The following is a 15,934-nucleotide window of genomic DNA, read 5'->3' as shown; positions in this document are numbered from 1 at the left end:
CTGCTATTACTGGTGTAATTCCCACTGAAGGGCCAGTACATTTAGAGCCCCCAATTCGTAAAGGATGCTGACAAGTTGCAGAGAGTACAGAGAGGAATCTGAAGGATGAAAAAACAGCCTTTACAGCTACAGGTTCAGGAGCTCGATCTATTTAACTTGTGAAGAGAGAAGGTCAAGGGATGACTTGGTTAAAGACTATCAGTGTTTACAGGGAGAATGAAATGTTGAGATCAGGGCCCTCAGTTAGCAGAGGAAAACCCTGACACTGAAAACAGACAAGTTCTGACTGGAAAGATGGGGCACATGTTTACCAGTGCAAATAATGAATTTATTACCAAAGCCAGAGCTGAAGCAGACATGATAACTCTTCATTACAGGTTTTTTTGAATAACATTTGGATGCTTTTTTCCTAAAGAGACATGCTGAAACTCAAACAAGAGCAAACAGAAGCAGCCTTACACCTGTATCATCCAAGGCAACAAACAGTAATGCTTCCCTCTTTTTAACACTGACAGCCTTCTCTCCCTTCTATCAGCAGTCCTGGCAGCAATTCCAAGTGTGTAACAAGTGAGAGTATAGTTCAGATCACAGATCCTCCTGGCAGATCTGGTCTGTGTTTGTGCCAGCACCAGGCAGATCTCTTGTCTCTCTGCTGAGAGCCTCTCACCTGCATGTGCCTGGAGCCACAGTGACACTGGTGCTCCATCTCCTCACCACTGAAGCCAGGAGCACTGCACAGTCCACCTCCACCAGTGCCTCCCCCACCTCCTCCTGGTGCCTGCCAGCAGCAGAGAATCCTCTGACGCACTCTGGTCTCAGCAATTCCAACGAGTCCTTAGTTACCCACCCTCCGTTTCCCTGATACCCAATGTCAACCGCCCTCGCTGTGCTTTAAGCCCATTCCTCTGTGTGCTATCCAACAGGATCATGGAGAACAGATTATTCCCTCCTTTGAAGGCATTTAAGACCATTTTCATGCCTCGCTACAGCCTCGTCCTGACTCGACAGCACCAATCCTTTCCACCTTTCCCGGGAGGCCCCAGCTCTCATTAGTTTGCTGCTGGAATAATTCCAAGGGTGCCTCCTCTTCCTTGAAATGTCACTGCCCAAACTCCACATGGGGCTACAGGCATTCCACAAACACACACCAAAACCCCAGGGTCTGCCATGTGTGTCTGAGAGCAGGACTTTGCCCTCTTTTAATCCCATCTCGTCCATCAGCAATATAACATTTTGCACATTATCGCCCCAATTATAGAGGCTCGTAGGTGATAATGAGATTGCACTGGATATATTCCAGCAAAGCACATTCTAGGTTTTACTAACTTCATTAACCAAGAAAAGCTGGTTAATGGCTGAAAAGTGCAATGATGCACATAATCACACCAGTTGCTTTGCTCCTACAATTATATTATTAAGATGGATCTTTGAGGTACAATTTTCATCTATAATTAGTGGTTTATCCCTCCAGGGAAAAAAAAAACTAATTCAAAAGCACCCAAAGATTTGAACAAAACAGTTCTTACTGCAAACACAAATGAAGTCATGCTCTCAGGGTCAGACTGCAAATGGGATTTGTGAGAAAACAGGAGTGCAAGAATTTAGAAGCTTAGCACAGGCTCCTCAGGGATGTGAGATGCCAGAGTGCAGGTTGCAACTCACTGCACATTGGGAGCACCCAATCTCACGTGGCATCCGTAGGTATCCATTCCCAGGGCTCCCAGGGGTGAGGAACAAGGATGGGAAGGAGCCAGATACACCCCAAGCTCTGTGCAGAAGGGACTTCACAGCCCAGGGAGTGAGGGGAAGCCTTGGGGGCAGATGGTGTTGGTGTCCCAGCCTGAGCTGTGAGTGTGAGCTGGGAGGAGGGCAGCCAAGGAACAACTGTGGCTTCTGAGAAGACATTGATCCTAGAATATACCAGAAATGTAAAACATTTAGGCTGATTCAAAATTATTTCCTGCTGCTTTCCTGACTTCAGCATTCTTCACTATTTTATTTTCTTGGTCATCACTGTTCTTCCCAATAGAGGTAACTGCATTTTCAGATTGAGAAAGTCAGCACCACCAACCAGGCAGAGAAGAAACCTCTGTTTGCTCCTTTCACCAAACAACAAATCAGAAAACCAGTGCAAATTTTCACACATAGTTTTTAAGTACAAGCCTGATTTTTCCAATTCCTTTTCTCTTTCAGCTAAATTGCACTTATCAGCTTGACAAAAAATACGACTGTTTTTCACTAGGAATTTTTTACAAATTTAATCAAGCTGTCAGAAGAAATGCTATTATCCTCACCGTGTGAAACTAATATATCAGGAACTTATCTACTGTCTTGCATGTGTGTATGACATTTATATGGATCAACTAATACATATATCTTCTGCTTGGTAAAATTTCACACAATAAAAAATTCTTCAGAACTGAATTTGTGGTTGCCTTAAAGTCCTTAATATGGCTGGCTCTGCCTGGGAGCTTAGTGGGAGACTTTACTGGATTTAATCAGCCAGGCAGACCTCAGAAATTCTGCTGGAATTCTTGTTGCTATTAGAAATATGCACTAGCGTTTGCTAATTCAGGTTCAGAACTGATTCAGAAACTAAAAGCAATAAATCCTCATGCAAGTATCAAGCTCTCTCAAGTATATCCTGCAGCAGTCATTTTTGGAGAGGAGGAACACGTAAAGGAATGTAGAGTGTCTAGCCAAAATTTCATTTGAAATACTCTTTTCAATGAACCCAAAGATTTGTCCAAAACAGAAAGCCTCTGGTTTTTCCCAAACACTTTGTCTTGGCCCTCCACTTCTATGACCCTGCACTAGACCAAGTTGCTCAGAGCCTCATCCAGCCTGGCCTTGGACACTTGCAGGGATATCCAGAGATATTCAGTAATAATAAAGTTCAATGATACAGAGTTGATTTGATTCAGTACAAAACTGTAAAGCTAGCACATTTTCTGTGACATTTCAGGTTCACAGGATCTTTGCAGAAGAACCTGGTTTGCAGTTTCAGCATGAATCTGATTTGCTGTAAGAAGGAAACCTCATTTGATATTTAGAAACTGAAGTGCTTGTAGCATTTATTACATTTCCCTGATGTATTTATACAATGCATAAACACAAATTGTTCCTAAGCAAAAAAAAAGAAAAACTTTCAGTTTTCAGAAAAACTGTTTGATTTTCTCATGAACAGCATATATGAATTTCTATGCCACTTTGACATTCCTCTCCATGAGTTACCATATCCTCAGGAAAAATATGTTTCTGCTGATAAACATTTGGCTCTTGGCTTGTACTTGTGTTCTGCAGTAGTTTGGATGGGCAAGTCAAAACCCTGGCTGGTTGTCTATGACCTTTGCATTCTCCTTCAAATTCCAAGCATTTGCAAGAGATGATGGAAGAGCTGATAGTGTCCACTGTTTATCAGCCACGATAATTCAAGTGGATACATTTTTGATTGTAAAAATAGTCTTGTAATGGATTTTTTTTTAACAGCTATTTCCAACACTCTCAGCAGATTTAAAGATTTAAATTTGAAGATTTAAAAAGGTCTCTGTCCAGAAGGCACTTTGCCTCCTGATAACCAGCTCAGCTTCAGCTGAAAAACTTTTTTTTTGAGGAGAGGAAATTCAGTTTCTTTCCTCTCTGCACTGTCAGCCCCCAGAGCATGAAGTCTGTTCTGCCCCTAATTGCTGTGCCCTGGAGAGGGCTCAGCTGCCTCCTTGGACCCCCACACACCCCCTGTGCACTCCCGTGGCTTCAGCCACAGCCAGGCTGGTGCTGCCAGAGGGCAGCTCTGGCTCTGCTGAATGCCCACGTTCAACTGCTGTGGGTTCCAGTTACCACTGCTGGAGATAAAACAAAACAGGGAAAATGATGGCATTTTGCTGGAAAATCGAGCACTCAACAGCCAAGCAGAGCCGTGTTTAGGTTGCCCATGTAACTTTCTGCTGTGGTGGGCACATTACAACGTTGTGCTCCTGTGAGAACCTTTATTTTCTCCTCTCACCTCTTTCCACTTGTCTGCATGGAATGAGGTGGAGCAGCAGTTCTTAGAGAGCTGGCTGCTGCTGTGTGCTGGCCTGCATTTCCAGTGGCTGAATCAAATTAAGAGATGGCTACAAACACACGACTTCCCCCACCAGCTCTGTGTGCCTGGGTAAACATTTGCTGCGGTTGCCTGAGGACTGTCATGTAACTCTTAGGCTGAGGATGACTGATCTGGACAGTCTCTCCTGCCTCCAGCAGGAGCATGGAAGCTGTGGTCTGCACCATGGAGGAGTTTAATACCCTGGTGCAGAAACACCTAATGTGTTCAGTTATGCAGAAATAGCCCCCTGTGCTCAGCACAGATTACAGGAGGGCAGACCATCATTGCCCCCTTTGCAGTCCCCCTCCTGGGAGGATCAGCTGCTTCCACACAACAAAAGCAAAAGTACATCTTCAGTGAAAGATTCCCCAAACCAAAGTCATTTTTCATGGCTGGTTTTACATCCCTAATCCTCCATCCCAGCGAGTTTTTGCCAGTAAAAAGGGCTTTACCTTTCTTGCCAACACCCAGCTCAAGCCCTCCTTTCCTGAAGCCTGGGAGCCACTGTGCCTGGGGTCCTCACACCAGGGGCTTCCTCCCCAGACCACCCACCAGTACAGCCACCCCACATCCACTTGTGGCATAAGCCTTGTGCCCCTCTCCCTTTCCAGAGGGAAAACGCCAGGGAAAGCACTTCTCCCAGGGGCACAGTGGACATGGGTGCTGGAGCCTCTGAGCAGACTCCAGGCTGAAGCTCTGCTTCCATGGCTTGTGTTTGTATCCAATGAAACCCCACTCGCCCGTGTTAGTCCTGCCAGCTGCTTCCAATCTTCTAAACAGAAGGATCTCCCTGTGCTATAAACTTCAGCTTTCCAAACACGAGCATCATCTGTTAAGCCAAAAGCTTTAGAAAGGATCCCTGAACACCAGGCTGAGTCCAACCAGCACAGGGCATATCTTCCCTGTGTCAGCAGACACCTAATGTATTTTTAGTGCTGTCAGAAACAAACCACTCCCTGATACTCCAGAAGGGGGGGGGGAAATCATCCAGAAGTGGCGGTGAAGCTAATATTTTAAAAGACCCTTTCGAGAACTCGCCAGCCCCCTGGGGGAGCTTGTCAACATCTCCCACGTTAAATGAAAGTCACTTTAAAATCCACAGGGGTTTTAAAGAAAAGCTGGAACGTATCAAAGCTGCTGGGATGGCAAGCTTCATAACGTGCACAGTACATCAACACTTACAGACACTAAATCCTCCCCGGCCTCAAGGGAGCTCACAGCCCCCCGGAGCAAACCCTTTCCTAATGTATCTCTCAAATGAACTGCTAATCTCCTCTCTAAACTTGACAGCTGTCCTGCATGCACTCAAACCCCCCTGTGCGTAAATCCTTCTATAGTTCTCGTTAAATCACTTGCTGGATCATTTTTCCTTTAATAGGAGGAAAGAAATCTTTCCTCCAACCCCGTACAAAGACCTCCCTCACTCGCTGTTGTATTTATTCCCAGGAGCCATCTCTGGGCTTTGCAGACTCCTCTGGCCAGTGGGATGTCCTACCCCAGTCCCCCCAAGCAGATTGCTCACTCCCAGCAGTTCTGATGGCAGCTGATCCTGTGCTCAGATCAGCTTGAAATGGCTGACATGGTTTCTCACTGCTCTGAGGGAACAGAAAACTTTCCCCTCTGCTGGGCAGAGTTTGGCCCGTGGTGTTGAATCCACGGTGCCAACAGCTGTTTGTCACTCCTGCTCCAGATGATAGTTTTCCAGGGTTGCTGTGCAGCCTTGCCACAAGAACTCATATGAGACACCACCAAGACATCTGTGGTCTTACACTGTCCAAGTCCTAACAGGGGCTGCTGAAAGGGTAATTTGAGATAGAGTCAGAAATGATCCCAACTTCCAGTTGAGGACAGAGCAGTAGTTTTTCATGCAGTCCTCAATGTTTCCAATGACAAACATTTCAAAGAACTCCAAAGCACCAGTGCTGGATCCTTCCTAGAAACATATACTTGTCCATTAGCTGTTCTTGACCACATATTTTGTTTGCTGCTTGAAACTGGTGAAGAGCTTCACTGAGACATTGGTTTGTTCCAATGTCAATAGTGGCATTCCCTGCTCTTGCACCCAACAAACCAGATTTTTTGCGACATGCCATCCAACAGGTTGGCACAAGGTTGGTGCAAGGCTGATGATCCCCAACAGAGGCTGGTCTCTGCAGAGACCTAATGCCTGACTGAGCTGTTGAGTCTTTGCTCAACGCCTGGAATGTGAGGGGCCTTTGGCAAAAATCTGGACAGAGAAAACATCAAAATAACTTCTGCAACATATCTTGTACACTTGGATTGGCAACACACACAAGCTCTGCCAAGAGCTGTTAGAGGGTGCTGTTGCTGCAGTGTTGGTGATGAGTATCTATCCTTCACAGTGTTTTTCTAGTGAGGATATTTTTTGTGTTGCTCCACGTTCTTCATCCCTCCCTGCCTTAGCAGTGAGGGCAACAGGGCTGTTTACCTCTCTGCCTGTGCTCCTTGCACTGCTACAGCGGTGATTTGAAATTACTCCCTCTCCAAAACTGCCTCTTAAAATGTCCACAGAAGAAGATGAGCCACAACAATTGCCCCAGGATGTGATGCTCCACCACTCTGACCGATCACCCCACACTGTTTCACCCAATTGTTACCTCTGTTTTGTTGTATTCAGAGCAATGGCCCCAATGGACCAGCCACAAAATGCTCCACTGAAGAGAGGAGAGGTGTGTCACATAACTGCATCTCAGAGACTGAGCTCTGGGCTGAGCCTGACACCACACAACTGTGAAATGTCCCTGTGGTCACCTGGTGCAGAACCGTGTCCCACCACGAGCACGGTCTGGAACAGGATTTCCTTTGCAAATGTTTTCAGTACTGAAGCGAGTCCCATTTTCCAGACAAAGAATTCACACTCCAGTCAGCTCTGGTCCCTGCAGCCATCTGCATTGTTCCTTGGTCCTTGATACACCCACTTCCCAGGCATTTCACATGGCTGGAGAAGCATATCAAACCCTGGAGAGGTGTTTCTGATATCTGAGCTCATGAAACCTGCTGATTTCAGGTGCAAACAAAAGCACACTGTGAAGCTGCTTTACCTGCCAGAGGAGCACCTGTTAGACCGACAAACCAGGGCCGTGCACAGAGGAGACAGATTCCCCTCTGACAAAGCTCCACCCGCCGGGCTCAGCCCAGCAGTTCTTACCAGGGGCTGGGAATTAATAGGATCTTTACCTGGGGCTGCATTGTCAACCCCTCTTGCCCAAATGGAAGAGCACACGTGTGATGCTTCCCAAAGGAGGATCTGGTTCCTGGGTGGCCAGACTGGATGGGAATCATCAGGGTCAGCAAAGGGGGGACTTGCCTGTCCCCAGCACGGCCCCTCGTCCAGCAGCACCGTCAGCAGGGGAGGGCTGGGCCACCCGCACTCACCGGGCTCAGGTGGGTGCTGCAGGACCATCCTGCTGCCCAGGGTCCCTCCACATCCACCCACTGCACACAGTGCCCTCACAGCCTCAGTGTAGGTCAGGCCTGCCCCTTTTTTGGGCTGAATATTCCAGATTGGTTCCCCACACCTGAGCAGCACTCCAGTGAGTGCCATGTCCCTCCACTCCAGTGAGTGCACATGCCTGAGACACCATCCAAACCTTTTATTAGCTTTAAGTAAAACCAATCAAACCCACAGACTAAGAGGGGTCCGAAGAGGAGATCCCCCGTGCCCCACACAGCTCACTGGCACCTCCTGCCCTTCTCCGGCTGAGGCACGAACCGCTTCCCACTTGGGCGGCACTGAACTTGTTCTGTGCCCGTACATCGCTCTGCTGCGGGTGGAGCGGGTTGGTTTCGCACCGCGCCGCGCCGTCAGTGCGATGGTACCGGGCTGGGTGCGGTGTCACGGCACGGGAGCGGGGCCGCGGGAGCATCCGGGACCGGCCCCTGCGGTCCGGACCAGGGCACCCGATCCCGGGCCCGCTCCTTAGCCCCATCCCGCTCCTCAGCCCCATCCCGATCCCGGTCCCGATCCCAGTCCCGATCCCGGTCCCGACTCCGCTCGGCGGCCGCACCTGACGCGCGCCCCCAGGGCCGCCCGGCCACGCCCCCCCTCCGCCCCTCAGCCAATGAGCGGGAGGGGGCTCTGTCCGGCGGCCAATGGGAGCTCGGCGGGCGCGCCCCCGCCCCCTATTTGAGGCGCGGAGCGCGGCCGCGCGCTCGCAGAGGCGGCGGCGGGAGCGGGCGGAGGGAGCGAGGCCGGGAGCGGGACCCGGAGCGGGAGCGGCCCCGGGAGCGGACGGTGCGCCCCGCACCGCCCCGCACCGCGCTCGAGGGAGGGGCCGCTCCCATGGAGGCATTCCCCGGCGCCAAGCTGGAGCAGCACCGGCACCTCCCGCCCGTGGAGTGCCTGCCGGGCGCCCGCTACAGCGGCCGGAGCCACAGCGCCTGCGGGAACGTCTTCAACTCCTGGAACGACTACCTGGGGCTGGCCACGCTCATCACCAAGGCCGTGCGCCCCGGCAAGGGCTTCGGCGCGGAGCCCCCCTCGGTGGTGGTGGCGGCCGCCGTGCCGCCGGCCGAGGAGGAGGAGGAAGAGGAGGAGGAGGAGGAAGAGGCGGCGGGGCCGTACTTCGAGGGCGCGCTGGACTTGCACGACCTGGACCTGTGCGGGCATCACCATCACCACCACCACGGCGAGGGGCTGCTGGAGGAGCGCTTCGCCGACTTCAGCCCGTTCCCCGGGCGCGGCGGCCCCGCCGCCGTGGTGTTCGACTGCTCGGGGGAGCACCCGGGCCGGGAGGGCTCTGCCTGGGGCGGCGTGGTGGTGGCGGGGCGGCTGCCGGCGCACCCGCGGGCCGCCTCCCGCCTGCTCAAGCCCGAGCTGCAGGTCTGCGTCTTCTGCCGGAACAACAAGGAGGCGGTGGCCCTCTACACCACGCACATCCTCAAGGGACCCGACGGCCGCGTCCTCTGCCCGGTGCTGCGGCGCTACACCTGCCCCCTCTGCGGGGCCAGCGGCGACAATGCCCACACCATCAAGTACTGCCCCCTCTCCAAAGTGCCGGCGGCCCGGCAGCTCCGGCACGCCCGGACGGCGCTGGGCAGGAAGGGCCGCTGACCCCCGGGACCGTCCCCCGGCCCGGTGACACTGCCCCGGCCCGGGGCGCGCTGGCCCGCGCCGAGCCCGGCGGGGACTGCGCGGCGGAGATGCGCTGTGTTTGTTTATTGTAAGAAAGAAAATATATCTATATGTGATTTTTACGGAGACGGCGAGATCTGACTTGCGGGGAGCGGGTTCGGAGGGTTGAAGCAGCCGCCGGGAAGGGTCGCGGGGGTCTCAGGTCGCCCGAGGAGGGGCAGCGCCTCCTCCTGCCGCCCGGCCCGGAGCGCATCCCAGACCGGGATCCTGCGGGGCTGCACCGCGGGGGGCGGGCCGGAGAGCTGCTCTTAATCGCCACTTAATAGCAGGGTGTTTAATTAGGGTACAACATTACGCCTTTCGGGTCTTAAAGCAAACATCCCCTCGGTTTCCTTTGCCGGTCTTAAAACCGGTGTGCAAATCGCGATCAGACCTGCCCTCAGTAGTTAACTCCTGCTTCCCGAAATCGCAGCATCCTACCTGGAGCGGTGCCCCGCGGTCACTCGTGAGCCGTTCCACTCGTGAGCAGGGATGGCGCTGGCCTCGCAGGTCCCCGCATCGGATGCTCGGCTTTGGGGAAGGTCTGAGAGGAGAAAACACCGAAGTGCACGTTTGAAAACACGATGACTCTGGGCCGGGGTGCAAACGGAGTCCTTGCTGCTGACAGAAAGGCGGTTACAATGGCACAGAACAAGATTGGATGCAGCTGTGTTTGTAGTGGTGAAGGGGGAGGTGATGTGGAGCCTGGAGGAAAAAGACCTGGACAAAGCAGGAAGCCGTGACCATAGGATGATGGAAGAAAGGGAGGTTGTGTATTTTGAAGAGCTGAGACAATGTGGCTTTAACTCATTGCAAGTAGAAGGGATCTACCCGTGTGGTTAACAAATATCCTTAACACTACATAGACTGTACAAAGCATAAGAATTATACTGAAGATCCAGACTACCTTGGGTGATGGCAGATCCTTGGTACTGAATATCAGCCAGGGCTACATTGTTTGTAATCCTCAAAAGACCAGAAATTGCTTATTTTTGACTCAGAGGAAGGAGAAGGAGCAGCAGCAGGCTTGTAGCTTGCTTAGGATTCCTCCAGAGCCAAAAGGCAGGTGCAGGAGTTTTCAGAGCAGAGTGTTTGTTACACTACACGTGGCTTTAGTGACACCTGGGATGTGGAGGGGTGCTCTGTCCAGGGAGGATGCCCTAAGGAAAGCAGGGAGGTGAAGAGGGCCTTGTGGAGGAACTGCTGGGGCAGCACCAGGACATTGAGAAAGGAGATGGGTCCTGACAGAAAAAGGGAACCAGGAAAGTGAGGGGTGATTCACACTTGTGCAGTTTCCTTTTGGAAAGCTACTCAGCAGGGTGGGAAATGGGATCAAGAGAAGAGGGGGAGAGCAGGACAGTCAAGAATGGAGTCAAAACGTGTGGGATGGGCTGGGGACAGGGCCCAGGGTTCATTATTCATCGCAGCTGTTGGCTCACAGCCACAGCAATTAGGAGGGAGAACTTGATTTTGTGTGGAAGTGTTCCTTTAAATCTCCATCAGATGACTCCAAAGATGGTGTCAGATCTAATTACCAAATGCAGTGGGGCTTGCATTAAATAACACTCAGTGGCTGCAGCTACCCTTGTGGCAGCCTCTCTCCTTGTGCTAAATACCATTACTTATTGTCTCCTGCTCCATGGGGTGTGCACCACTGGCTCTTCTAAGCTGTTAGAAGTTAGATGTGTTTGGTTTTGTGATTCCTGGTCCACGTAGGTTTAATCTGTGTCCACCACACATTAGAATCAAGCTCAAGTGTGATGCTGTGGGAAGAGTTTTCTTCTGTATTTTTGTTTCCTTGTGGGAAGTTTTGAAGATCCATATATACATTTCAATGCAGTTGACTGTTACTGGACACAAAAGCAAGAAAGATCTAAGTAAATCTGTCTCGGGTGTTTTCTGAGGGTTAACTGGCCGGGCTGGACTGGAGTTGCTCCTCACAGGGTTTGCCATGTCCCTGCCCCACCTCCCTGCTCTTTACATTAAGCTGCTGTGCAGTACCAGCCCTGGAAATCCATCAGGATACCAGCAGATCCCCTGCCTCGGATGGCACTGGCCTAGTGCAGCACCTGTGTGAGAGGGAAAGGGTTGTATTGATGGCCTGGCCTCTGTTGCTCCTGGTTCCTCTCTTGTCCCACACTTGGCTGTGGGAAGGCCAAGAGCTGCCTGTCATCGCTGGCACGTGGCATTAGGCATCTGATCAGTCTTTAACAGGTAAAGTGGGAGAGTAATAGCTTCAAAAGACCAGTGGGGATGGGGAGAAATAAAATAACAGACTGTTCCAGAGAGGAGATGATGAGATTCAGCATCGGCAACAGCCAGCCTGAGAGCAAGGCTCTTCAGTTACTTTACATGATCGTTCAACAGGACAATTTCCCCTTCTAAGTTTTACAAGTAAGAGTCTAACAAAGACTAAACCTTTAAGGATATTTTGATTGGTCTTTTTTGGGTTTTTTAAAGTAAGCTCCTGTGATTTCTGGTGCACCAGCACACTCCTTGTGGCACTGAGTAAGCAGGAGCGTGCTTGTTCTTGGTCAGTCTGAAAAGCTTACTACAATTCATAGTGTTTATAGAGCTACTTCGATTCCTTAAATACTGGGAACCACTTGCATTAGTAATTTAAATCCTAGGAACAGTAAAAAGCTGAATCTGAAAGCAGGTCAGTTTAGAGCTGTTATATGCTCTGCAGAAGAGGTCTATGAAAAGTGAGATATTATTTCACTTTTCTACAGGCATCTGCAAATCAAAATATTATGGCCACGTGTTTAAACCAAATACTATATCTTCAGAGAATTGCTTTATTACAGGGAAATATTGCTATGCATGTTAGTGATGGAATCTTTTCCATAGCAATGTTCTGGCAAGAGAAGTGAACACAAGATTGGATAATCATCCTCAGCTGATACTGGTCTTGGTGAAAAGCAAGCTGCTTCTAATTAAGAACTACTTTCAGATGTACAGATAACTTGATCCAGCTGAAGTCAGGTAAGTCTGTGCCCATGTTTAGTGGCAATCCTGTCGGGACAGGTTGCTCTCAGGTAACTGCCACAGGAGTAAAGCACAATGGCTATAAAATGTCCTTCCCTCCCAGAGTGGCAGCTTCACCCACCAACTGTGTAGGTTAATATACACTGGAGGTAGTTTGCCAACAGCTGCATGGGGAAGAAGATGATTAATTTTAATATGCCAGTTGTCTGGGCAAAACACAAGTGATACGCTAAATCCAGAAAGAGGTGTAGCAAAGCCAATAGGTTGTCCTCCTGCCCAAAAGTGAAAGGGCTAAGAGCTTAAATTGCAGCAAGGGAGGTTTTGATTAGCAAAAACCCAGTGGAATAGCTTGTAGAATCTCCATCCTACCGTAATTAAATGCCTTAATAATTCTATTTAAGAGGAGGGTCAGAGAAAGCGTAGAGCATTTCAGTTCCAGCTGGTCCTGCCATGGCAAAATAGGAAGAATTGTGTGTTTTTGTTAAGCCACTTGTGTGCCTATTTCTTGCAGTGCTGCAGTAAACCACACAGGATGGGTACCAGTGCCTGAATCACAGGGAAATTTTGGATCTTGCATTTCACTGACCCAGCACCTTCCCTTTGTAGGCTCCCACCATTCAGCAGTACCTTTTAGTTAAAGGAGGAAAAGCTGCTTACAAGTAGCAGTTCCTGTCAATGAGTGCAGCCCAAGGGCATTCAAACCACAGAGATGTTTCATTTACAAGGCAAACCTCCCAGTACTCTTGCTGTTTGAGGTGTCTCCTTGCTGCCCACCAGCCCACCCCAACATCCTCCTGGTCCTGCCCATGGCCACACTGAGGCCACCAAGATCATGGCATGTCCTGGGGCTGTGCTCAGTCAGGAGCTGCACTCATTGCCCTGCCCTGCCAGTCCTCATAAATACTGATATTGTAAAAAACTTCTATTAGATTTGATAAAATAGACACTCTAGAGAAAACTTAATTAAAATGCCTATTATGCCCTGATGGTCCTCAGCCCTGCCCAAGGGCTGGGTCAGTCTGTGGGCTGCTCTGGGAGCAGCAAACAAACAGCCCTGTTCAAACCTGACCCCTGCCTTGCTCTGCTCCTGGAGATTTGTTTCAATTGAGCAACACTTGAATCCATTTAAACAGCAGCAGCCTTAAGCTCTGCCTTCTAAATACAACCTGTGACAGTTTGTATTCTTCTAAGGGTCACTGAAAATTTTAGATGTTTAACTGAATGTGATTCAATCAAACAAAGCAAAGGTTGACAGAGAACTCATTTGCCTTCCTCAGGTAATCAAACTTTGTGCTCATGTCTAATGATGGCAGTAGATGGAGGTTTGAGCTGCTGGATCTGGTCAGTAGTGGGTTTTGATCACTGTAGTTAGTATTATGTCTAAAACCATCAAGCAGTAAAATAAACACACTGGTGTGTCTGCAAAGCTCACATCTCCCAGATCTTTCCTCAAGCTGCCCAGTCCTTGGGAATTTTACATGTGTTGGCAACATTATCACAATCTCAAATAATGGAAATTAATAACACATATGGGGGAACAGAGCTTTAGCTGGTGCAGTGATCACTGCCATCCACTCCTGTGTAAAATTGTCTTTGTATGGATACAATTAAAACTATGTAACTGAAGGTATAATAATCACTTTTTACAATGGCTGGGGAGAGGCAAATGTACCTGTCTTTGGAAAAGGCTGAAAGGGCCATCTGAGAAACTACAGGCCAGATGGTGTTGCTTCAGTCCCTGGGAAAATCACAGAGGAAGTCCTTTCAGAGCATGTTTTTGGGCACCTGCAGGAGAAGATGACTGGGAACAGCCAGCAGGCATTTACTGAGGGCAAACCATGCCTGGCTAGCCTGCCTTCTACAACAAAATAACTTTGTGGCCAAGGGAAGGAGCAGTGGGTGTTCTTCATCTCAACTGTAGCGAGGGTGTCAGTGCTGTCACACAATATCCTGGCACCCAGGTGAGGATGTTGCAGCCCACACCACAGTGGGCACAAAAACCGTCTGGATGTTTGGGCTCAGCATGGAGGGCTGGGCTGCAGCAGGTGAGGGGCATCCAGGGGGCTGCCCTGGGATCAGCCTTCTCCAGGCTCTGGAGGCAGCCGTGGGATGTGCCCTCAGCAGAGCTGTGGATGCCGCTGGAGTGGGAGGACCAGCCCACAGACCTGGGAGGGGGCTGCTCTGCAGAGGGACCCACAGGCTGGGCAGGAGCCTGGTGAGTTCAGCGAGGAGAAGGGCAGGGTCCTGCCCAGCCGAGGAAGAAGTTCTTGCAGTCATGGGCTGGGAGGTTCAAATGCCCTCGGAAAAAGGGGAGCACGAGGCAGCAGATCCCAGACTGTTTGAACTGGACCACAGCCTGGAGAAGGGAAGGATCTCAGCACTCAGCAGATCCCCTCCTGACCACTGTGTGCCCTCTGGGGTTCCATTCCCCCCATACAGGGAGGACATTGCCAAATCTGAGTGAGTTCAGCAGAGGGCTGACTGATAGTCAGGGCTGGAGCACACGCCTGGGAGGAACTGCTGAGGGAACAGGGCTTTTTCAGCCTGGAAAACAGGAAGGTTTTAGGGAGACCTCCCAGCAGTCCTACCACTTCCTACCAGTACCTGGAAAATCCAGGCTTTTCACAGCAGTGCACAGGCAGGGAGACACATGGCAGAAGCCAAAAAGAGAGAGGGTTAAGCTTTTTGAGGGTCACAGAAAACAACAGAAGGCTGGAGCACCTTCCCTACAAGGAAAGGCTGAGAGAGTTGGGGTTGTTCAGCCTGAGGAACAGAAGGCTCCAAGGAGATCTTATTGTGGCCTTTCAGCACTTAAAGGGAACCTCTAAGAAGGATGGGGACAGATTTTTTGGCAGGATCTGTTACAATAGGACAAGGGGTAATGGCTTTAAACTGAAGGATGGTCAATTTAGATTAGATACAAGGAAGTTTTTTTGCAATGAGGGTGGAAAACACTGGCACAGGTTGCCCAGAGAGAGGGTGGATGCTCCATCCTTGGAGACATTCAAGCTCTGACTGTGATCCAGTTGAAGATGTCTGTGCTCATTGCAGTGAGGTTGGACTAGATGACCTTTAAAGGTCCCCTTCAACCCTGTGATTCGGATTTTTCAGTCTGGTGCCAGTCAAGCACTGGAAGAGGCTGCCCATAATAGCTGTGCACTCCACATCCCAAGACCACACTGGAGAAGCACAGTTCTAAGTAACACAACAATTTCACAGCCAGCAGTGAAGAGAGCTCCTGGGTCCCTTTTAACAGGACTGACACTGTGATCCTGTGACACAGAATGCAAGGACAGCAACAGGTGGCTGAACAACAGCAGCAGCCACTGCTCCAGATCTATGTGCTGTTCCTGGATAAAATAACCAAACACCGTGGTATCTTTTTATGCTTAGAGAACACTACTCCTCTGAAGGAGTTCTGTGGCTCAAGTAATGATGTGACAGGCTCCAAAGACACAAAAATCAAGCCCTCAGATGTCTGTGAGAGCAACTGTTTCCCAAGATACCTGCTGGTCCTGGATAACTCAGAAGAGGGCAGCAAAAGGACAAGAGGAGTATTATGGACTTCTGGTCACACATCAGCTTTCTCAGGGAGAAACTATCCCAGGTGTTCTCACATTCTCCTTCAGCTGCTACAGAACAGGTATGAGAACAGAAAAGGGCTGTTCAACAGCTGTTCTGCGTGAACACACACTGCAGGGAGCTACTAAAAAGTCAAGACACAGCAG

At 50.2% G+C, this 15,934-nt stretch overlaps 1 protein-coding gene across 1 annotated transcript; it reads left to right on the top strand.

Annotated features, from left to right (window-relative positions):
• Nucleotides 1-8,306: 8,306 nt before the first annotated feature.
• NANOS1 (nanos C2HC-type zinc finger 1) lies at nt 8,307-11,100 on the top strand. The gene has a single exon (XM_027705674.1). It carries the CDS (start codon nt 8,388-8,390, stop codon nt 9,156-9,158), a length of 771 nt encoding a protein of 256 aa, XP_027561475.1. The 5' UTR covers nt 8,307-8,387; the 3' UTR covers nt 9,159-11,100.
• The last annotated feature ends 4,834 nt before the right edge of the window (nt 11,101-15,934 follow it).

The sequence above is a fragment of the Neopelma chrysocephalum genome, unplaced genomic scaffold, assembly GCF_003984885.1.
Source record: "Neopelma chrysocephalum unplaced genomic scaffold, ASM398488v2 Primary Assembly neopelma1_347, whole genome shotgun sequence".
NCBI lineage: Eukaryota > Metazoa > Chordata > Aves > Passeriformes > Pipridae > Neopelma > Neopelma chrysocephalum.
Note: the sequence above shows the minus strand (reverse complement) of the source record. Positions and strands in the feature narration are given on the sequence as shown.